The 25140-nt window shown below is 38.8% G+C and overlaps 1 protein-coding gene across 3 annotated transcripts in view; it reads right to left on the reverse strand.

The window, feature by feature from the left end:
* FARP2 (FERM, ARH/RhoGEF and pleckstrin domain protein 2) overlaps positions 1 to 25140 on the reverse strand; it is a 61359-nt gene that overhangs the window by 10322 nt on the left and 25897 nt on the right. For all 3 annotated transcript variants that reach the window (XM_035133929.3, XM_035133926.3, XM_088670781.1), the window contains exons 8-19: positions 24574 to 24721; positions 23795 to 23890; positions 22585 to 22748; positions 22342 to 22410; positions 21356 to 21413; positions 19442 to 19694; positions 6569 to 6732; positions 4391 to 4480; positions 3940 to 4073; positions 2939 to 3020; positions 2271 to 2508; positions 813 to 943 (exon numbers count right to left, since the gene is read on the reverse strand). In XM_035133929.3, coding sequence (XP_034989820.1) covers positions 813 to 943; positions 2271 to 2508; positions 2939 to 3020; positions 3940 to 4073; positions 4391 to 4480; positions 6569 to 6732; positions 19442 to 19694; positions 21356 to 21413; positions 22342 to 22410; positions 22585 to 22748; positions 23795 to 23890; positions 24574 to 24721 — 1627 coding nt within the window. The remainder of the gene's footprint in view (positions 1 to 812; positions 944 to 2270; positions 2509 to 2938; positions 3021 to 3939; positions 4074 to 4390; positions 4481 to 6568; positions 6733 to 19441; positions 19695 to 21355; positions 21414 to 22341; positions 22411 to 22584; positions 22749 to 23794; positions 23891 to 24573; positions 24722 to 25140) is intronic.

Raw genomic sequence — 25140 nt, forward strand, 5'->3', positions numbered from 1 at the left:
AGTTTAAGCTCTGGGGCTGGCAGGAGGTAGGAGGATGGTGCTGGAACGTGGCTGCTGCTGCGCTACCCCAGGTACCAGCCATTTGGCGGAGAGGCTGAGCAGCTTACACAAAGCCCTGTTGCGCCTCCAGTCTCCCCAGGGCTTCCTCTGTGCTATCTGATGTCCTCTTTGGGCTCCGGGGAGGGTTTCCTTAGAAGCGTCAAGGACTCTCCAGCTGACTTCCGCCATTTGAGTCTATTTATATTTATTTATATGAGTCTATTTATCTATTTTCTGGCACTGCACATACATGAGTAGAACATGCGTAAGTGGGAGGATGTTTGTCCAGTTTCCAAAGCTCTTAATGCTGTGGTACACAACTAGGAGTACTCAAAATGTCTAAGAGGCAAGTACTATTTTCCCTAGGATTTGTCCATGACGAATGAATACATGAAGAGAGCCTGCACACCCATGCATGCATCATACTTGTGCTGGTCCCTGTTACCTCTGTGGATCAGCAATAATTGAAGGACTGGGGAAACTGAAACAATGCCTCTGATCCCTGAAATGAAGGCCCTTCAAAGGAGCCTTTTCTCACATTGTTTTGCCAACCTTAAAAACATCTCGGTAAGTACATGCAAATACAAGTTTTGAATGGTTATTTATGAGAGTTTCAATATTGAGATATATTTTTGGAAAGAACATGCTGGATTTTCCTAGTTCTGAAATAAACCAGTAAAACTTCTAAAGCCATCATCCTATACAGGAAGCAAGCAAGAAGAAAGGTCAGAAACAACTGAAGTACACAGGTCTTAAAATAAAGAACTACCTACTCTGCCAGCTGCTACAAGGTTATCAATGCCAAGCAGGTCATGCTGTAACTCAGTTAGCTTCTGGAAATTCTCCAAACGGATGAGACTGTTTTGAAGCTGTGATGTAATTTCTGTGATTTCTTTCAGTGCACCTGCAGAAGGGAATTACAAAAGAATCATAGAATCATAGAGTTGGAAGAGACCACAAGGGCCATCCAGTCCAAACCCCTGCCAAGCAGGAAACACCATCTGTCAAGCCTCTGCTTAAAGACCTCCAAAGAAGGAGGTATACTCCAAACTAACCAATCAGAGAAGCATAGACAGAAGTACAGGCCTTAGTTTACTGTAGAAATGTTTAACGCAGAGATAACCTCTAAAATCAAATCCCGTACAACTATAAAGCACTTGAGATTTATCTGGGTAAAACCATTTTGCTCTGGATCATTATGTAGTTTGATTACTCCGTAATTTCAACTTGGCAGTGCAAAAGGAGTTTTTAGGTGAACAAATGTTTTATTGAATGATAGGTGTCTCCAAGAATGGATTACTTTACAACTCCATAATCCTTATTTAACTAGCACCTGCTTCACATGTAGAGGGCATGGGTGTTGAAAGAGGGCTTGAGTTATGTGTTTAATCACACACCCCCAAACTGCACAGCTCCTCATGCACACACGCCTCCACCATCAAAAGGAAAAGAAAAGGAAGTGGAGCCTGGACCCCAAAGCGTCATACTACCTAAAGGAGGCTTCAGGCTTTGATTTCTATACCCAAATGACTTGCAAATCACTTGTAAAACTGTGGAGAATTTCAAAATCAGTTTGTGATATACTTTGTGATTTGTTCTTCAAAAGAAAGGAAAAACTGAGCGGTCACACCCAGGCCCAGTTGAAGTGGTTTTATAGATCCAGAACTGAATGCTTCATTCATGAGTTAGCTAGTGCTCATAACTCTTGATGTGGCTTTCTTTTTCTCGTGGAGATGTGTTTAACAAATTACTGTTGTTAAATCACACTGAATGTGGACAGCACAGGTTGACATAGCTTACCTAAAATGGTGTGTTGGGCACTAACTAGGCTGGAGGTTCTCCACCACTGGGCTAGAGGTTAAAAATAACTGAAACCAGATGAACTAGTTTTGTAGCAATACAGTGGTACCTCGGAAGTCGAACGGAATCCATTCCGGAAGTCCATTCGACTTCCAAAACGTTCAGATACCAAAGCGGGGCTTCCAATTGGCTGCAAGAAGCTCTTGCAGCCAATCAGAAGCCGTGGAAGTCACATCGGACGTTTGGGTTCCAAAGAACGTTCACAAACCGGGAACACTCACTTCCAGTGTTTCTGGCATTTGGGAGCCAAAACATTCGACTGTACTGTTTCTACCAAGAGAACTGAATTTCTGTCAATCAGCAACATAAAATGAGAATACAGAATGTGTCGAGTAGGGGCATTGCAGATATATGTCTGATCTGTCACTCACTCCTGCAGTCGGTGTAGTCCCGATGATCTGGCACGTAGTGTTTGCAAAGTCTCCCCAGGATCAGCTTGTAGTGCATTAACCTCTGGATGGGTTTCAGCAGGAAAGTGTTGAGTGGCAGGTAACAAACCTTCTGGAGTTCGAACTCCTTATAAACCATTTCCAGTTTCTTTATGCGCTTCGTTGCTTTCTCTAACTCTGACAGGACTTCATCATGTTTCTTCAGGTAGGTGGTATATTCCTGTAGAATCACAAAAGGTGTGGCCATGAGTACAACCTCTTGCAGCATTTATTTTCAGTTTCACATAATCATGGGCTGTCATTGCACACAAACCAAATCTTGTGGTTTAAAGCAAACTCTGTTACCCAAACAAGCCACTTTCATGACCCAGAGTTTGAAAGCAGCTTGTTTTGAAACAGACTAGAATTTGTTTTAAACCACAATATCTGGCTCATAGGCAACAAATCAAGATTCTATGAAAATGGAAGTCAACACTGCTGAAGACCTCAGTCCAGTCATGCAGGAGAAGCAGGCTAGAAGGAGCATGCAAGAAGACTTCGCCTGGGCTCCTTCCTTGAGTACACATCACTAAACAATCATTTAATGTTATATATTAATCCACCCACTGAACATGGAGGAACACACAGATTCTTGGGAGTTATTTCCCTACCTTTAGCATATGCATATTTTTCAGCAAGACATCACCAATCCGTTGATAATCTCCTTTCGTGGGAGCGTTGGAACGTCCCTCCCTACAATGAGAGAGTGAGAAGATTGTGCTAATGCTCTTGGGAAATTGAATCTTACAATTATTTTCCAGCAGGAACTGTTTTATAGAAACTAAAGCATACTATCAATAACTATAAAAGTAAAGAGTACCAAAACTGTTTCCATTCATTTCTCAGCAAACTAACTAACCATGTTTCCTGTTTCAATTTGTAGCTCAAATTGGAGTCTCAAAGCAAAGCAAAGATGTTTATTCGGCTTTACGCCCATCATAAAACACAACATAACAAAACAAATCAAATAAAACCGCGGACTCGTACAAACCGCAAATAATATAACACAATTCACAGCTCACAAGGACAAATATTAACAATTCAAAAAACGTATCTTAAAAGTTTAAGATTAAGATTAAAAATTTAGGCACTAAACTAAAATCAATATCCGATGTCATTTACAAAATTCTTATAACTATCAATAATCAGCTAACATTCCATTCCGTCTCTTGTACGAGAGGACGGCTGTTAGGAATTTAGCAACCTGTAGAGTAATATAAGGGTCCACATCTTGAAGAACCCAGGCAAGCTGTAGGTCAACTGGTTTGTCAGCCATAGGCTGGATTATGGAGTAGCACGAGCCGAACTGTACATGGGGCAGAAAAACATAACATGGTGTAGAGATTCAGTTGATTTCATTTCACAAGCACACATTGAAGAGAGTTGGCCCTTAGTAAATCTATGTCTCAATTGGAGTCTCAATAATCATTTAAAAAACGGAAGTAGAGTAAAGGTTTTAACACTGTATGCTATCAACTAAACTTCTCTGAAGTTTATATGTATTTTGCAAAAACAGGCATGCCAGACCTGAAAATTTAAAACAAAGAAACCATATTTCTACTCTTTTTGACCAGATTCAAATGTTTGCCTTTACAATGCTCTTAACACTTACCAAAGTGCTAGCCGATGTTCAAGCTCTTTCAGAAAACCTCTGTGAAATTCATAGATGGGGTCTATGTTTGAGAACAGCAAGGTCATGAGACCTTCAGGCATGGCATTTTCCTTGACAACTGCACTGCGGAACCACTGCAGAGGAGAGATAAATAAGAAGCAGATGTTTGCCTTCCTGTTCTTGGTATCAGCAATGTAAAAAGTATCAAAGAACCCAGAAGAAAACAAGATGCAAACAAATTTCAACAATATCAAACAAGTCCTTTGGCTGCAGACACATACTCTAAACAAGATGCACAAGAGACGTTTTGCAAGTATTCCATCCTGGAAATTCCAGTTTATAACCAGTTTTACCCAGAGGCTAAAGGACTGCAATAACACACAACTCACAATTTACACATACAACTATTAAAACAACTCTTTTTAGGGGAAAGTGGGTTTAAATCACTTACTACAGTTAGAACTTCCAAGTCTTTTAAATAAGTTCGTTCAGTAGCAAGAATTTCTTTTGCAATGAAATAGGCTTTGTCTGCTGGGTACCTCTGAAAGATAAAAGCAAATCCCAAATAAATGAAACAGAAAATGTTTCTTATTAAGAAAGCTTGGTTGAGCTATATAAGACGACTCCTTCGGCCATCCAGATGTGCCAATATAAAAGGAGGGCCAAAACCAGAGCCTCCTGCTCTAAATGGCTTTGAAGTGTGTGGCTTTTAAAGGAAATATTTGAATCAACTCTGCCAAATGTATTCTTCAGGTGAGGCAGTGGGAATCCTGCACCTGAGATGTGAATATGAGTTTCATTAAACCACACCCTGATCCTGATCTAGAGCTAGTTGCTTGAAACACACTGTTACCTGTGACCAAGCAGATACGGTAAGAACTAACCCGCTGTGGCCTTAATTCACAGATGGGATACAACTGGTAGTGCACATTCCTGACACTGATGGTAATTGGCATTCTCAACAGCACTGCCCCATACTGACATCAAATCTATTTGGTAAAGGTAAAGGTAAAGGTACCTCTGACCATTAGGTCCAGTTGTGATTGACTCTGGGGTTGCAGTGCTCATCTCGCGTTATTGGCCGAGGGAGCCAGCTCATGTGGCCAGCATGACAAAGCCGCTTCTGGCGAACCAGAACAGCACATGGAAACAACAATTATCTATTTATCTACTTGCACTTTGGCGTGCTTTCGAACTGCTAGGTTGGCACTGGCATGAAATATTCCCTTTCCTCTGCTATATGGGCAGGAGAGTGGGGAAAACTTTAGGGGTAATGCTGATACTTCTGTATGAGATACAGTGCTGATGGAAAAAAAACCTTTTATCCCACCCCTCTGTTTGGGTCATGCAACGATGACAGCACTGATCCTCTAGGCTGCATATGTCTGGACAGAGACATACTGTACTGCATTGAAAAGCTTCAACTTCTTTGTCACATTGAGCCTGATGGAAACAGAAACATGGGTAGAGGAAGCCACAAATTTGCTTTTTAATATATCTCATCTAACCTCAGATAAGGCACCAAACCACAACCTTGAAGTTGACTGTATTATTTTCAATAGAAAAAGTTCTAGATTAAGATTATGAATCATACTCCAAACACAAAAATGCCCAACCCCAAACTTTCCCAAATTCTCATAAGTGCAAGATACAAAGTTGCAAAAAAATGCATGATTTTTGCAGTGGGAAGATAGAATTCCCAATTGTATGGTTAATTTCCCTCCTGCTTAGACATGCAAAATCAGGGTTTTGCCTTTCCTTCTAGTTAATTTCACGTTCACCAAGATTGATTCACCAGCAGTAATCAATACGGTTGTTAAATAAGATAAATTGTCTATGGTTTGAGCTGAGCTTGCTAAACAACAAAACCAGCTCATTCCCACCTGAAAAATGTGTTCAAGTGAAGGATCTGTTTTTGACAAGAAATTGTGGGTTATTAGACTGCAGAAAAGCACTCAGAGAGTTGGAATTAATGTATTTTATATAACTGTCTCTAATGTTTTACAGTACAACTATTCCCCACAAACAGAAAGGACAAAAATGGTGCTCTTGAGGTAAAGAGAAGCATTTAGTTCATATCTCACTTTGAAACAGCTGGAACAAAGGATTGTTCCTTTTAGCAGTTTTATAGTAGCAAAGTGTGGTGTATTTATTTTAACATAGGTCAAGAAAAACAATTATGTGGGAAGTTTAACAGCACACAAGTTAGTACGATAGATATTAGCAATGTGCAAATCTCCCAGTGCTATAACTAAGGGCTTATGTACGCTTAACTTTTGCCATGCTCTTTCCATGCGGAGGTCCGCGCTTTAATGCTCTGTGTCCAAGTGGTTTATTTGGTTTTGTTTTGCCCCAAGCTTTCCTCGTGAAAACCCGCGCTTCAAAGTTTTCTGTGGATTGATGTTTCCTCTGATTGAAATTTAAAGAGTAGGTTTTTGCAGGGAAAGCTCTGAAGCAAAAAAAAGGGGGGGAAGGGGAGCATTCAGACACAGAGGTTAAAACCGTGGACTGTGCATGGAAAGAGTAGAGGAAAGGTAAGTGTGAATAAGCCCCAACAAAGAAATCTGAAATTGAAGCAGAGGCTCATGAAACAAACAAACAAAAATCACCCTCCTTGTCCTTGCCTTACCTTACGCCTTGCCTCATCCTCTTCTTCTATCCTGGCACCACCAACATCGCTCAGGACAGGACTCAAAAGAGGAGATGAGCCCTGGCCAGGTGTGTTCATATTCACATGAAACGAGGGATTCAAAGTCATTGGACTCTTCATTACAAAGGAAGACAGCTGAGGACCTAACACATTAGGAAGGAAGTGGGGAAGAGAAAGAGGTTAAGAATTGGTTTTGCTTCAACAAAATACCACCAGGTACATCGCCAAATCCACATCACACTTGCAAGTACTGTAGTAGTTGTCTCCCTTGTTTGCTTTTTTTTTTTTATGAGCCCACAAATATTTTAAAGCAGTCTTTGAAAATGTTAGGAACAATTAGACTTTTGAACAAAAGCAACCTACAACAACAACAACAACAACAATCCCATTTCCTCTGCTATGGCTAAACAGATCAAGACCACAATACAGTGGTGCCTCGCTTAACGAATGCCCTGCTTAACGAAATTTCCGCTTAACGAAAGGATTTTTCGAGCGGAGCTTGCCTCGCTAGACGAATGCGTTTTACGAAAAATTCGTCTAGCAAATCGCGGTTTCCCATAGGAATGCATTGAAATTCAATTAATGCGTTCCTATGGGCAAAAAAAAAGTCGAAAAAAATCCAGTGCATTCCTATGGGATTCGCTAGACGAATTTTTCGCTATAAGAAAAGACCCGTGGAACGAATTAATTTCGTCTAGCGAGGCACCACTGTATACTGCTTCAACATATTCTGCTTCTAACATTCCTCTTGGAGAGTTAGGAGTTCTTACTACTTTCTGCAAACAGATCACACGAGACACAATGCCCCTGAAAAACAAGGAATGGAAAGCAGGAGAACAAAAATGGGAAAGCTCCATATTTTCAGAGTTCAGCATACATTTGATTTCAGAAACTGTATGTATGGATAGGAAATATGAAACTAGAAATAGGGAGAATGCAGATTGCATGCCCTTCCTGACTTTGTAACCACATAGCAGCTTTTCAATAACTACCCATGCTAAATACAGCTTCCTCTACAGTCTTTAAACCACGTTGCATCACTAACTGGGTGGAGATATGTTATTTCATTTGTCAAGTAATGTTTGAGGGTGTGTCTGGACAACCGTGGCACAACGTAATTGTTATGTAGCAAGGAATGAAAAAGAAGCTTATCAAAACAATGTTTTAGCATTGTAGTAATTACCAAGCTAAAGTAAATTTTCCATTTATTGTAGCTTTTCTTTAGAGCAAGCAAGCTATTTCACAAAATACTGTTCTCTACAGAGAAGGTCTCTGTTTTAATATGTTGCGCCACTAGCAATTCCCTTGCAACTGCTCTTTTTGCAAGCAAATTCCATGATCAGTATCATGTAAGAGTATCAGGCTGAATCAGGCTGAAGGCCCATCTAGTCCAGCACTCTTCTCACAGTGGCCAGCCAGATGCCCAGGAGAAGTCCACAAGTGGGACTTGAACACAGGAGCTTTGCACAAAATGGCAAATGAATGGCACAGATCCAAATTGCAATGTTAAGCATTCTGGTGCCCTAACATTGTGATTTGCTACCCAAAACATCAAAATTAGGCTGTTTATCCCATTGCCATTCACTCTTAAAGCAAAACAGCTTCTCTACTTATGCATTTTGAAAGTTTCTTGCATTTGAATTATGGCTGACATTTTCCACGTTATCATTAATATATATTATCGTTATTATTCCAATGCTAAAGCTGTTTTGCAGAGGGTAATGCCAGAGAGGGCTCCTACGCTGACACCAGTAAGTGCTGCCCCAGATATGTTTGCCACTCCCACTCCAAATTCCATTCTGTGCAGCCTCAGAAAGACAGCATGAAGCTTTGTGCTCTGGCCAACATGTATTCTTGATTCCACTGTAAACGGCAAAAAAAAAAGTTCCACTGAACTGCCCCAAAGTATCCACTCAAAGTGATATTAAGGCCCAGTAATAAACAGGCACGTAATACTTTTCAACACTTATTTGAAGCGGGATTAAGAAATTGGAGGGCAGCCAGCTGCAAGGCTTCTGCTACAGTGCTACACTACTGAAAGGAACTGACTGCTCTCTCGTTTGACTCTGGAAGCAAAGCCTTTTAAAAGTAATGAATGCCAAAAGGGGGAGGCATTACGAAAAGGAGAGGAAGTTTAAGTGCATGCATTCACACTGGCTAACTCAGGAAGCTAAACAGTGTTACACTTAGGTCACCTGGAAGAGATTCAGAGTATCAGGGAAGTTAACTATTAACATTCTTTGGCCAATCTACTGTGTATTGTATCAGCTCATGCAGTCCCCTACTCCTCCTCCTGACTTTTAGTATCGTATCTGTAAGATCCAGCGTACAGTATTTGTTGGCATTTGTTCCTTGCTGGGAAAGCAATTTACGGGAAATCTGCTTGAACGTACAAGTCAAATACAAGCAAGAAGCAACTTGGACTTTCCCCAAAGTCTTTAGTATTTCATTTCCTTTCCAACAGAAACAGCTTTTTCTTTCTTTCTTTCTTTTCTTTCTTAAAAAAAACTCTACAGTATTTGAAAATGCTGCTCAGTTTCAAGGCTAACATCCTTTTTATTGTGTGTATGAGATTGTGAGCAGATGGCATCCAGTACATTATGACCACAATTGTAGAAACAACAGTGGGGGAGAAATCTTTCCTTAAAATACACCAAGTAAAGAAAGATCTGCCAGTGTCTTGCATTGCCCATTAGCAGCATTACATTTTAACAGGTATATGATAATGGAATACTGCTACAGCTTTTCTTTTCTTTAGATGAATTGCTTTTGCCCCACCTCTCATCTTCTGCAGGAAGCAAAAGAATTGAAGAGAATCATGGGAGTGGGGTGGGGTGAGATTAAAGATGGGAGTGGTTTTGAAACAATGCAAATCAGCATGGTTTTTTAAAGTCAGCGACTATTAAAAGGCCTTCCATTATACATGAGAGTTAACAAGACAATTTTGCAGCCTGCCTGACAACTGACTGGTTATTTAGAAGGAATGCCACATCTACTTTTGATAGTATCATTTCAGAAAGAGAGGAAATGTGTGTTTAGAGTGTGAGTGAAAGTTGTGGATATGAAAAGCATAGAAGGAACTTTAGAAGCAAGTCTTTTGCCTTATAATTAGTGGTGTCTGTAGATGAGCCTGTCTGACTATGTGTAAAACTGCACTTCCTTTGCCACTGAGTCCAACTGTGTTTCCAGAGAGGTTTGCACTTTGAAGCAGTAGTTTTATATAGTTTTTCAGCTGCAGGTTTGTTTAATTTTAGAATCCAAATCATGTCACATAAATGGGACTAAAGCTGTAGAGAAGCTAATGCAATGCACAACACCTTCAATTTAACAGCAGTTAAAGGGGGGGGTCCTCAAGTGTCATGTCTTTAGAAAATCTACATCCAACAAGCATTTCCTAATTTGAAAAATTAGAAGTCGTCAAACTACTGCTAAGTAAACTGATTTTCTTGAAAGCAGGTGAGTTTCAGTAGTACCGCAGACAACTTACATTCTTACATTCTACATTTATTAATACATACATTAGTACAGGTCACAATAATGCATAAAAATCCATTTGTACTTCCACCCCCACCCCTCATTCTACAGCAATCAGATGCTAAAAAAACTCCTCAAACTCTTATTTATGTATATTAAAAGTATGACTTCTACAAAAGGTTTGTAGCCATCAGCCTTTCTGTTGGACACTGATGCATTGACAAGTTGTATAAACACATTATAAGTTACAGAAAGCCAGGCTTTATTTTAAAAAGATGCTATATATTAGTATGCATGCAATAAAATGGCAGTAGACACTATGGATAAGATTTCACAATAGTTTCAGACCTGATCTTACTTATGTTAATGAATGAAGGCTAGAACCTTCAAAGAGTGCACAACTTAGCAAAAGGAGATTTGTGATTTATTCAAAATGACTTCTGAAAACTGATCAAGTCCCCAATGTGCTTCCACTATGGCTCCATAAATGATGCACCCAGTCTTTACTTGCCTCTGAAAACTGAGGATTGGGTAGCTGTCTATTGTATATATACAATAAAGGTAAAGGTAAAGGGCCCCCTGACCATCAGGTCCAGTCATGTCCGACTCTGGGGTTGTGGCGCTCATCTCGCTCTATAGGCCGAGGGAGCCGGCGTTTGTCCGCAGACAGCTTCCGGGTCATGTGGCCAGCATGACAAAGCTGCTTCTGGCGAACCAGAGCAGCACACAGAAACGCCGTTTACCTTCCCGCCGGAGCGGTCCCTATTTATCTACTTGCACTTTGATGTGCTTTCGAACTGCTAGGTGGGCAGGAGCTGGGACCAAGCAACGGAAGCTCACCCCGTTGCAGGGATTCGAACCGCCGACCTTCTGATCAGCAAGCCCTAGACTCTGTGGATTAACCCACAGTACAATATCTTGTACTGTGGATTAACCCACAGTATCTCTGTGGATTAACCCACAGTACAATATCTTCTTTCAAAAAGAAATGTGACAGCTTCTCAAAAAATACAACAGGCTAGCATTCCAGTCCCACACTTGGCTTAATACCATTTAAAAACCAAAAAAATTGCAGATATGTGAAAATGTCTCCTGAATACCCAGAGTCTGATTTTTAGGACAAGTTTCTTGCACTATTTTCTGCAAATCTATTTTCTGCAAGCTGTTCAACCTTTTGACACAAGTAATCAAAATAGGATTCTATAACCCCTCTAAAACCAATTACCCCATTGAAAAAGACTCATTGCCATTATTCCTCCACTCCATGTCCCTATTGTAAGAACAGAATTTACTACTTCAAGCTGTAAATAAGCCTTGATGTCGTAGCCCCTTCCTATATAAGGCTGAGGCCTTTAAAGAAAAGCAATTCATTATTTGCCTCATGTTTTCCTTTTCTATGACTGCTACAGGTATAGACAAGTACAAAAGAAGGAATTCATGGTTGCACAGAGACAAAAGCAAATAGCATATCTGCAAGTGCCACACAGTAAGGAAACCCCCAGATCTTGCTGTCTTTAGCAAAAAGGGGGGGGGAGGAATTGTAACATCTTCTGCTCTCACCCCTAAGCAGTATATGTTCATGAAGTGTTTGCACACTAGTAAACTGAAATAGCATTTTTACACATGCAATGTGTTCTAACATGCATATTTTACTTACCTGCAACGATAGTTCAAGAACTGGTTCTGTGCATTCATATTACAGAACACAATTCTCTGTATGGTTCCACAGCATGATACCAAAAGCACGCATAGATCAGGCATCCCCAAGCTTTGGCCCTCCAGATGTTTTGGTGTACAATTCCCATCATCCCTGACCACTGGTCCTGTTAGCTAGGGATCATGGGAGTTGTAGGCCAAAACATCTGGAGGGCCGCAGTTTGGGGATGCCTGGCATAGATACTCTCAAAGAGGGTATTCACACACCCAAATACTGTAGCATTTAAAAATGGAACTTAATATTATAATGAGAAGGTAGGGTGTATTTCCTTTCCCAAAATATAATGAACCTCTTTCATATTCTGTGTCTGAAAATAAAAAGGGCCTTTGATAATATGATTGTCATTATAGTTGCATCCAGTGCATCAGCTTTACTCCTAAGGATTAACTTTCTGAGGAATCATATTTCCAGGTAGTATAGTAAGCACTACTTAAATAATAAGTTCTACCACTGTGTCAATACACTGTTTCTACACCAGGATGCATTGTACCTAAATTTGAACTGTCAGGAAAATGATACTATTCAACTACAAAACTGGTAGCTATATTTGGCTTGGGGAGCATGGATGGAAAACAATGCTAATTCAAACTGAGGGCCAGTGTCTCTGAATAGCCAGTGGTGGGGAACTTGTGGCCCTCCAGATGTTGTTGGAATAAAATTTCCATCAACCTTGGTCACTGACCATGATGGGAGCTCTAACTCCAACAATTTCTGGAGGAACGCAGGTTCCCCAACCCCTACCAGTAGGCGTTAGCCATATTATGAATTATTGTAATCTGCCCTCAGTGACACCAGCACGGAGGAAAAATTGACTGGCTATTTGAAGATATCAATATTACTAGAAAAGAGGAAGATGTTAATACTGGTGTCAAAATTTCAGCTAACTGGGAATGTGCAGAGCTCACAACCGAGTGCCAACAGTGCTTGAATATCAAGTACTAAATAGCGGGTCACAGGACACTTGAATGTGTTTTGTAGGAACTTTCTGTCTGTACATTAGTACAGTTATAAAACAAAGAAATGAGAAAGATATGAAAATGTCAAAATTGTTGAAAAAATATTTTTTATAGCAAGTTTTGAGGATTTTTGATCCCAAATCCCAGGTGGTTTCTTGTACGTAAGGGGTCCAGCTGTATGTAGCTCAGTGTGCAAATTAAAGCAATATTTTCAAACAAAAAGGCTAATCAAGTATGGATAATGAAGGAGCAGCTTTAAACAAGAGAGACCATAAAATATTTGGATATGTCGAACTCCTTAATCTGCATAGGCTACTTAGATCTTTCATGGCCTATCCTGCAAGTTAAATGTTGGTCATCTTCACGGACTAATCTGCCTGAAACAAGCCAAGTACATTTTTAGTTGTGTTTGTGTATATAATTTATACTATAGATTTACAGTATATAGAATATGTAACACTAAAACAACAACTTATGATCATGGCCAGCTTGTTTTAAAGAAAGAACAGTAAAAATGGTTCAAGATAAATTCGCTGTTGTATTCCAGAATAAATTGTTGGATTATAAAGAGCCAACTACACTTCTAAAGTAAGGCAGCCTTACAAAATAATATAGTATGCCTTTAAAAAAAACTGTTAATGAAAGGTAAAAGCAAATTTATCATTCATATCAAATACTTCTTCATTTTATTGCATAAACAATTTCAAATTAGTACAAATTTGTAGATATATCATCAATAATTTCAACAGAAAACAAAAAAGTATAAAACAAACATCTGGAGTATAAAAATGATCATGATCAAAAAGTTGTAGTAAGGAATTCCAGTCCAATAAATGTAGTCCCCCCCCCTGAATATGTATCATTGTACTAAGAAACGGATAATACTAAGGCACAAATCATTTGAAACATAAAGCTTTACTATATGTATGCCCAGTATGTTCTGAACCTTTGCAGTCGGTTGCCAATACAGAGAATCTGTATTTTTTATGTGCTCCACATACTAAAGCTATGACTTGGTCCTAAATATGGCAAACTGTTTCTTATGATCTCACTCATACCAATGTTAATTACTGATGAACAATTGAAAATCAAATTCTTCATTAAGTGGATGAACCCCCTAAAATTTCACAAACAAGGAGTAAGATATTTAGCTGAAGTTAAGCATGAAGAGCTGCAAAAAGCTCACAATATTAATTTATTCAGCATGTGCATACAAGTATATATACTGCATTAATTGGGTGGGAAATTGAATATTAAAAATAAGTGACCATTGTAAGAATCAGTACTGACACATTTGCAATGAAAGTCTAACTAATGCATGTAATACCTGAAAGCTTAAAACTCGGCAAAATGACAATAATGGGAATGAATTACCAACAGGTTTTTAATTAATGCTCTTCTAAAGGCTTAACACACACACCATCCATAAGAATATATCTGATAGGAATTTCATTAGTCTTTTAAGGTTAGTAAACTGAATTTAAAAGTGAACCAGATTTCAAAATAAGCATGTCACTACTCATGTCAAGTGGTAAATAATTATTAGAAAAAGAAATTGCTTTAATAGCAAATTATATACCTAATTCTACAATGGATAAAGGTAAAGGGACCCTTGACCATTAGGTCCAGTCGTGACCGACTCTGTGGTTGTGGCACTCATCTCACGTTATTGGCCGAGGGAGCCGGCGTACAGCTTCCGGGTCATGTGGCCAGCATGACAAAGCCACTTCTGGCGAAGCAGAGCAGCACACAGAAACGCCATTTACCTTCCTGCTGTAGCGGTACCTATTTATCTACTTGCACTTTGACGTGCTTTCAAACTGCTAGGTTGGCAGGAGCAGGGAGTGAGCAACGGGAGCTCATTATAAATTATGTGTGGACAGCTCTGCCAAAGCTTAACTGTATATGGTTGTCAAGCTACAGCATTCAACCATATTCCATCAATCAAGTCATCCTTTATTTTTTATTGGGTCAAAATAAATATGTTTAAATGCAGAATGATTACAAACCTATAATAATGTCAGTAAATAATGCTTTGAGTATATCTGATTAAAATCTGAAGTATTTAATACTACATACCCATGTACCATAAAGTGCAGTCAAATACTTTATCAGTGTACAACGGAGCAAACTCACTTGCATGGATGTTTCTGCAACTATGAAAAAAGCTACCTATTATGTACAGATTTTTTATTTCCCCTGTATCTTAATGTCAGAGGAACATTCATTTGTGAATTTGCTCCCCACCTGCTTGTTGACCCCGAGGCAATCAGCTGCTACTTGCTATAATCTGCAACACACATGCACATTTATTTTAAAAACTGGAATTCTAGGCAAGTTTTTCTACCAACAACTAGATTTGTACTAACAGAAGCGGGAAATGAGCAAAACAGTGAAAATAATAATAAAACTAGCAAAATTAACGATACCACAAGATATGACTAGGGTAAACAAAAATGTTCATCTTCTGTAGCATGGATGGTTTAATACTGAACAAAACAGACTTGAACTATGACAAGTTTCTCAGAAGAAAATAGAATACACTATGAGAACTAACAAAGTGCAAGAGATCTCCCCTTGGAGTATAATAAAAAGGGAACTATTTCTACACACAAGCCCAAGGTCTTCTGTGAGGTTTGCAATCAAGAGGCAGAGCAAACCTCTGGTTCCTTACGACTTCTAGATCAGCCCTCCATTGCCCACATTCTGAATTCTTTATTTTTTTTATATAAAAAAAACTACTGGAAACTAACCAGCGGATCCAACACATTTCCTTTCTGCTATGCATATCAGTCCCAACTTCAATCAACATAACCTTGTCAATCCATAACTTCACAGCTTGGAGATAAACAGAAGCTGAATACGGTATTGTGAAATTTATTTTTACCTATATTTCACTAAGAATAAATAACAAGTTCAGACTTACCTAAAAAGTATGAGAGTTCAGGAACAATCTCATATTGGGAATGAAGGCAATTTGATGTGTTTTAAACAGAAAAACTATGTTGTTGTTAAAAAGGTTTTTTAAAAAAATATTAAGACATTCATAGGGAGGCAAGTAGTTATACCTCGGTTTGCGACCACAATTCGTTCCGGGGAGCTGGTAGCTTCCTGAGTTCGTCGTAAACTGAGGGGCTCTTCTGCGTGTGCGCGAAGCACTGATAGAGCGCTTCTGCGCATGCGCGCTCTGCACAGATCGCTTCTGTGCATCCGCGCACCGCGGAAGCCGGATGTAAGCACTTCCAGGTCCGCGGTGGTCACAAACCAATCAGTCGCAAACAGAGGTATGACTGTACTTACAAAACAGAAGGGCACGGAGTCCAAACAAATCCTGAAAATTTTACTTGATTTCAAAACATACAACATATTTAAGAACAACAGCTACTAGAAAAGCCTCTGGGGAAGTTAACAGGCACTTCTAGAAAATGCACCTGCATTTGACCAATCTTGTATTTAATTATGATGGTCTTGAATAAAATGTGGTTGTGTGCAATGCTCCAAATGGAAAGGAAAATGTTTTATTTCAGTAACTGAACTGATCTATTCAATAGGAAGCTTTAACAGGAAATTAGCTGTACTGTACTGTGCCAAGAGTTCAGAAGTGGATTGCCATAGATATGTTGTTTCTGAGAAGAAATACAATTACCGGTACCTCATATTACCATTTACTAACCGAGGTTATTTGTACAATCTCGGCATGTACCACCAGTCATTGATCATGACCAATATCTAATTTTAGCACTCCTAGCCTGTATCAGCAAAGGTGCATGCATTCTTAACTTTAAAATCTTACATAAGCAAATTCCTTTCTGAATTATGGTTGGGAAAGGGGGGGCACTTTAATCTAGTAATATAACTTTATGGCATTACCGTCATAGCTTTAGAATAAGCAAAGCAATACTTAAAATCCAAGGTAAATATAGACTATGAAAACCCAAGTTGCAGATATTCTCCAGATACCCACATGAAGTACAACCTGGCCCTACAGAGTCCTGGTACTTCTCTGAAAAACTAGAGGGGCAGAGATGTCAGATTTTTAAAAAAATATGGTATCGAAAGATTGCATTCCATGGTACAGTAAGCCAGCAACTTGTGCACATTCAGCCTTGTGTTTGGCCAAAACAAAAAACAAAACAAGAAAACAACTTTCTTTAAAAATGGAAGGGATGTCCTGGGGGAAAGACTTTGGCAATCCCACCCGCATTTGAACCCAGTGTGTTTTGACTTTATGTGATTTGGCTTTAGGCACGATCCTTGGAGCGTAACCCCCGGGTTAAATTGTGGGTTTACTGTATGTATTATTTAATGTGCTACTATCACAACTAGTATAAATTCTTGCTGATATAACAATTTCAGGCACATGGAGCATATCACTACAGGTATGATAAACTAGTGAAAGTGAATCTTGTACAGTATGTGGAAAGACTCAGAACAAAAAGCAAACTAATTGGCAGCCTGAAGGCAATTGCTCCATTATGCTGAGCTGCACTCTGATAAAATCAGCCTAATAAGAATTTGGTCAGGAGGATTATGAAAGTGGTTTTTTTAAAGTATGATAGGAAATCCACAGTGAAAACACACAGAGTATACAAACCAGATGTGCCTGGTTCCCTACCACTACCACAGAAAATCTGGTGAAGTTCATATATTGCACAATCTTCCCTTTCACACAGGTATAATTAGGAAATTATAATGGAAAGATACACAAGCCTATTTAATTAACTCAAGATATAATCCTTTCAGACACAGCCCTAACAGTATTTTAGTTTATTTCCTGTACAAGGTTTGCTTTCCTGCTTTGCAACCTAAATACATTCTTCAATGTCTATCAGGAGACCTGAGAGAACCAGGTTTGCCAACTCTCTTACCGCCATAATATAGTCTTGCAATACCACTTGTATATTCATAGTCTAACAATAATAAGATCATTTCCTTGAAGTAGTACCATCTTCAAATAAAAGCTCAAGCAAACCTTTCATATTGATTCGGTTAAGTTACAGCAGGGGTGGAGAACCTGTGGCCCTCCAGATGCTGTTCCATGGCCAATAATCATGCATGATGTGATTTGTAGTCCAACAGCATATGGAGGACCACAAGTTCCCTATCCCTGTGTTATAGGCTTGTTTCTGCAGAGTAAGGAGTTAAAATTCTACAGTAACAAAACACCAACAAGGAAGCACAAAATATGGCAATGGCCATTCAAGACATTTACTGCTCATCAGCAACGGTGCTTTGTAGATAGTTTGTTATTTGCAAAGTGTACTTAAGTTCAAAATTCAGTGACGCCGTGCATCCATAAGGTGCAGTGACCTTCACCACAGATGGTTTAAACCAGGCATCCCAAAACTTCAGCCCTCCAGATGTTTTGGACTACAATTCCCATCTTCCCCGACTACTGGTCCTGTTAGCTAGGGATCATTGGAGTTGTAGGCCATAACATCTGGAGGGCGGCAATTTGGGGGTGCCTGGTTTAAACAATTGCTGGGTGATAAAAAGGCATAGTACAAAACATTAGAAAAATTATAATGGCTAGTCTGCACCACTGACATCTACACTTCAAAGTAGCAACTAATTTATGATGGCTTGAGAAAAATTGGGATAAGGATTTTTAAAAAGGACATGAATTTGAAATCCAAACACTAGAATGAACCACGTCAGAAACAATCTACATTATCTTTTCTCTTTCAAAACCAGATTCCCGAAAGCATAAATTAGCGCAATATCAACCAAAATACTAATGGCTTGTGTGTGTATCTTCTGTTTTATCTTCCTGGGTGAGATTCTTAAGATTATTCTGAAAATCAAGAGTGAAATTCTCTCTAGTAGCCTCAGCAAAGGAGTTGCTGAAAAAGAGGTTTATGTCTAATGGGGCTGCAGTTTCTGAATCCCATGAGTCATCAGTGCTACTAGAGTCTTCTGTAGTGGTAGGTGGATAGCTCAGCTGTTCCAACTGGTCAATAATGTCAGTGAACTGAAAAGCTGAACTTGACTCAGAGCGAACTGAATATGCCGGAAAATTCACCATTGAACTAGCTTCAGAGTGATTAGCAGAGCTATAAGTGTGCAAAAATGGCATACCATTTAATGTCAAATTGTTGAGAGAACTACTTTCAGAACGGTTGTTAATTAGTGAACTAGTTTCAGAAGGACTCAGAAGACTTTGCATTCTGCTTGCCTGAGCTTTAACTTCAAATAATTCCGAGGTATCTGATGGCTGTTCATTCCCATTGAAATCACTCTCTCCTTCAAATTCAAACTCATGGTCCATGTTCATATCTACTGCTTCTATGGAACACCTATCAGGACTTGACTGAGAAGACATCATATTTCTTTGCAGAATTTCTTTAGTTAAAGCAGGTGAATCTGAGAGACAATTAGTTAAATCTGACTCCTGCAAATCTAAACCATCATACAAATAGGAAAATGCTTCAGAACCTCCAGCAAAAAAGGAAATTTCTGCTGGATCATCATCAATGAACTCTTCTGAAACCTGAAGCTGGGAGCTAACCAGTTTTACAAGTGAGGCACCCCTACCTTGAGGCAGATGCTGTTTAGCAGCAATGGCCATACCTGTGGTAAAGTCATCCACATAATTGTCATTTTTACAAGTAATCCTACCTTCTACTGCTACACCTAAACCACAACTACTCTCAACATCAGTACAAGTGGGGGTGCAGTTTTCTGCAACTTTACAAAGCCCAACACCTTGGAATGACTGGAGTACTGGTGATCCAGGCTGCTGTATCACTTTCTTCCCAGTTTCTTCTGATGTCCCACTATTTGCTTCTGCGGCCAAGCTCCTTGTATGGGATATTCTGGGCTCCAAAAAGAAAGGATTGCTCTCTGTGAAAGTGGGCAAGCTGGCAATGTTTGTGGCTAACACATTATCCGAATGGAAGGAGGCATATGTACATGCATTAGGCCCAGGGGTTCTTAATCCTTCTGTAAATGAGGCACTCTGAGGAGAAAAACAAGAGAGGAAGCTGTTAGAGAATCTGTTTTAGGATATATCTAACCATGTCCACTTGAATTGACAGATAAACATGTTTATAAGTTCATGAATTTTACCGAGACGACTTGATTGTGAAGACTGTGGGACTCATCCTTGCCCGTTTTCAGTGTGAGAGACACTACCACATGACAAAGGTGGGTGAATCAGTGCCCTCTGCTCTATCTATGGCATTTTAAATCTGGGTCAAGTGTTCAGTCATCCATGATTTGTATTAATTTTAGAAAAAAGCATATTGTGCCAACTTTTTAAAGGTAACCATTTCATTGAGTCTTGAGCTTTGAAAGCCTATTTCTTCAGATATGGTGGAGGGATAAATTCAGTATGTGACTATTATACATAGGCAGATAGTATTGATCTCTCACTGGTTTCTATAGATATTTCATGTCTGTTTTGCATTCCTTCCTTTACTCTTTTATGTAGAACTGGCCCTGTTTGGTCTTTATAAAATGGCAGAGGGAATTATCATGAGGTGATGTATCTTTATTATATGAAATGGAAGATGAATAAACTCTTCATAGTATGGCTAATGGTGTTTCCAAATATAATGTTCAGAGTAGATGAATGAAGAAAACTGGCCCTGGGTTTCTTACAGATAACTCTTCCTTCTAATGTCTACATGAGATTATGCTGGTTTAGAATTCTGGATTTGGGACCAGAGAAAGTTGATTCATTATATGACTGTGTTAACTGTAACAGTAATTATGCATGCAATCTTGACACTCTGAAATGGCATCTATAGAAAAGTTTTAGTTATTGCAGCAGTAAGGAGATTTATTTGCTATACACTGGTAAATCATATTGATAATGAACTATAGGCTCCTGGTTGATAAAGACATATGAATTATTTAGGATCAAATATTGATCTGGATCCAAAGAACTGCACTGTTCCATGTGCCCAAAATAAGATTCATGGTTTTAGAACGGCGACCCCACCCACCCATATACATTCCATGTAGCAAATTTCTTTTGCAAGTAGGTTTTATATGCAGTTTGCTATATGACATGGAGGTCTGCCATTCAAGAGAAAAAAAGCTAATAATTGTTTTCCTGTACAAGCTGAAAAACTCTGAAGTTGCTTCAACAGTACACACATATTTAACATTACCACCAGAATTGGGGGACGCGTGTGGCGTTGTGGGTTAAACCACAGAGCCTAGGGCTTGCTGATCAGAAGGTTGGCGGTTCGAATCCCCGCGACGGGGTGAGCTCCCGTTGCTCGGTTCCAGTTCCTAGCAGTTTGAAAGCACGTCAAAGTGCAAGTGGATAAAAAGGTACAGCTACAGCGGGTAGGTAAACGGTGTTTCTGTGTGCTGCTCTGGTTCGCCAGAAGCGGCTTTGTCATGCTGGCCACATGACCTGGAAGCTGTACACTGGCTCCCTCAGCCAATAATGTGAGATGAGCGCAGCAACCCCACAGTTGGTCATGACTGGACCTAATGGTCAGGGATCCCTTTACCTTTACCTTACCAGAATTGGACAAGGCTGAACAGAGCAATGATTGAAAATATATAGAATTTTAAATGCAGACATCATTCATGCTTTAGAATGAAAAGACTGAGATTCATAATCTTTCTGATAATTCAAAACAGGTTAATATCAAGACTAACCTGTTTGGGTGTATCAGCATGCAAGGTGTGAGCAGACATTCTAGTTTTACTATGCCTCCTGTAAAGAAAGAATATGCTGTGATACCCTGATCACTTCATTAGCTATATACAGAAAGCAAACAGGGGGCCTTCAGTAAGAAGCTATTCCTGAAACATAACCTACTTCATAAGACTGTTAAGTGTGATAAAGATTAATAGTAATAAATCAACGAGCCTCAGAATTTTGTCATTCATGGATAGTTTTATCTGTTAGATGCAGTGACTGCAAATTATAGTTTTAACTAGAGAGAGGGGAAAGCTGCAAAAATGTATTTCCATATTCTGTAAGTTTTAACACAAATATTAAAATACAAATCCAGGACAGGACACATTTTTAACATTCAAAAAAATGCTTAAAATGTTTATTCATGTGGTCCAGATGCTCAAGATCTGATACACCTCTCCAAACTCTCAATAGCCAATTTTGGGGTGCAAGGGGCTACAGCATGGAAGAAGAATGACCAGAAATCACCTCCCTCCCTGTTCTGCTGACAGATGCTTTTTGTCAGCAGAAGGGAAGCTCTGGATACCATCTGGTAAGTATAACAATGAACAAATGCAAGATGGTTTACAACATTGGAACAAAAAAAAAGACTCCATGTCTCTAGTTGGCACTACGTGAAGCAAAAGTGAAGATTAAGCCAACATATATCCATACCATTCAATCAAATCACTTTTTTGAATTTGAAACATGTTAAATAGTTTGTCAATTGCAGCTCCTTCCTACTCAACATAATTCCCAGTGTCAAGTATTTAACATTTTAATTAATTAAATTTGGAATATAAAAATGTCAAATTCTGAAGCTGACAAAACTCCAGAAAACAATAATACTTTAACAGTTTAAAATCTCTAGGGAAAAAAGGACTTTCATTATTGTAGACTAGACTAAGGAAGATACAAAATAAGAACATTAAAGACTCTTTGCTTATATAAAAGAGCTTGTTACCTTTCATATGGGATTTTTTTCAACCCACTTTCTTTAACATAATCCACCAATTGTTTCTGTGTACGCCCACTGCGAAGAAATGAATATGAATGTTACAAAAAATATCCAGGAAAAGTACATAAAATCCTGGGCTTCTTGTACTCAAGAAATAAAGATCCTAAACCTTTAATTTAAAAGGAATTACTTCCGAAGTTTTTCTTGCTTCCATTTTCCTGGATCAAAATGAACTGGGTTATATCATACCTGTATCTGAAAGATGACCCTCTGCTGAAAAAGACTGCTTTTGACTTTGGTTTTGGCTGATCAAATAGCCTGAAGAAAGTGTGATATTCAACACATATTTTCCAGAAGTTCTTGCACTCGTCTCTACTTCCCAAAAGAAACTCCAGAGTGTCTTGATATGGACCCTAGAAATGAAACACAAAATGGGACTTTGTCATGCTACCTCTGCTCATTTAAGGTTACAATGAGAAAATATTTAATAAAACTTTATTCAACAGAAACAGATAGAAGTGAAGAGAAAAACAAAAATTAACAACAAATAATATAGACAAGGAGAAAAAATCAGGAGTGATTATAATGGATTCAATTATAAAATTATAAACGGGGTATAAAAACACAACTTACATTGTACAATGAAGGAAACAGGAATAAATAAAAAGGTCTTGCCTGTCTATAGAAGCCACCCAATAAAAACATATTTCAAAGGGATTTGCAACCCATGTGACTAGGATGTCAATAATAATAATTCCTATACCCGCAGGTCTCAGGGCAGTTCACAGGATAAAGTCACAATATAAAAACACAGAATACATAATCAAAATAAAAACAAGTACAACTCAATAACCTCCCTCCATAAATAACCTCCAGAGGTGAAATCAGAAGGATCAAAATCACTCTCAATGGGTCAAATGCCCCATCATTTTTTCTGAGATAGCAATGAATGTAGGATTCTTGAACTAGTTATCTAGGGTACATCATGAAACATCTTTCCAGCCCTGTGTAATAACTAATCAAGTGGCTACAAATTATACAATTAACTGTTTACATATAAGATCCACATCACCTTTCTAAAAATAGACAAAATACATAGTTTAGGGTCCAGGGTCATATTTTTTAATATCATGGTTCAATGTAGGCCTCAAGAACATGCTCTAGAGCAGTGGTTCCCAACTTTTACAAGTGTTAGGACCTCTTTTTAACTTTTTTTTGCGCAGATGGGCTCCTTTGAAAGACAAGTCAGAAGATAAATAAACTTAAATAATAAATTAATTTTAGAAATACAAGAGAAATTCAGACTTTAATGAAATATGGATTTTACTAGAATGCTTTTATTGTAGTGCTATTACCGATGAATGAATGGCATTAACAGTACTGAATACTGCATGAACATCATTTCATATTTGAGTCATGATTGAAACTGTAGAAGTGACATTATCATGCAAGTACTTACATGAACTTCTGGATGAAGCTTGATAAGGAATCGTTTTCTTTTGAAGCTTATTTTTCGGACTTTGGACCAGTTGAAAGTATTGATTTTTGTATTACCCTGTGTTCAATTCAATATAAAATAACTGAGGTATATTATACACCGGTTTTAAACAGAACGTAAATTATAGACTATCAAACCTTTTTTCTATCTACAGTAAATCATATCGTCTGGATCAGATAACTGATAATTTAAAACAACAAGACTGTTAAAAGAACTTCTAGTTCTGAAAGCAGCCCTCCCTGATCTTGCTACTCTACCTTTGACATCTGAGATACGTCTTTTCAGGATCCACACTATTCCTGTGATTGCAACCTGTTTTAACTGTTTTTAATTCTGAAAGTTAAATTGTTGTAACATGCCCTAGGACCTACTGGTGAAAGGTGGGTAACAGATTTATTACAACAACTACTACTACATTTGGACTACAACATCAGCCCAAGCCAGCATAATGAAGGCAGTATCACAAACACTCCCATTAGTCTCAAAGAAGAAGCTGCTGCAATGGTGCCCTACTGATCCCATCTGGGTTTGATGAAGAGTGCTGCTGCCACAAAGGTATCTGCAAACATCAAATTGTCTGTTGAGACTGCAAAGACTGTCATGGCAAGGATGTAGTAGCCATTCATTCAGAATCAATTGCTACATGCTCTAAAGCAGGCATATGGGTCTATCCTCGGGATTTAAAGTCTTCTGTCTGCATAACTACAAAAAGCTTCTCACTTTAAATACTGCTTTCCTACCTGGAATACCAGTACGCCCATGTTCGATACAGCCAGATTAATTTTTGTTCCCTCACGGTCAGATGCCAGGTGAAATCTCATGCCATACATTTCCAACTTCCGAGCTATTTCAAGCACCTGGAAATCTGATTCAGCTGGAGTTTGGCCCCTGTGTTACCAAAATTGAAAATATTATTAATTACTTATAACACTATCCAAAGCTATGAAACAGGAAAAAGACTCTAATACAGTTCAACAAGTTTAATGAGATCATATCCATATTAGTAAGCAGTCACTAAGCTTCAGAGTTATTCAGTTTCACTCTGACAGACCAAAAGAGAAAAACCAACTAGCATAAAAATACAGTGGCACCTCGACTTACGAAGGCGATCTGTTCCACAGTGCTCTTCATAAGTCAAAACCTTCGGATGTCGAAGCATCCATTTTGCGCATGCGCGAAGCGCAATTTTCAATTTTGCACTTCTGCGCAGGCGCAGAACGCGCGCACGACGAAAATACTTCCGGGTTTGCCGACTACGTTAAGTCGAAACCTTCGGAAGTCATGGCATTCAGAAGTCGAGATACCAC

The sequence above is a fragment of the Zootoca vivipara genome, chromosome 5, assembly GCF_965207765.1.
Source record: "Zootoca vivipara chromosome 5, rZooViv2.hap1.1, whole genome shotgun sequence".
NCBI classification, from domain to species: Eukaryota; Metazoa; Chordata; class Lepidosauria; order Squamata; family Lacertidae; genus Zootoca; species Zootoca vivipara.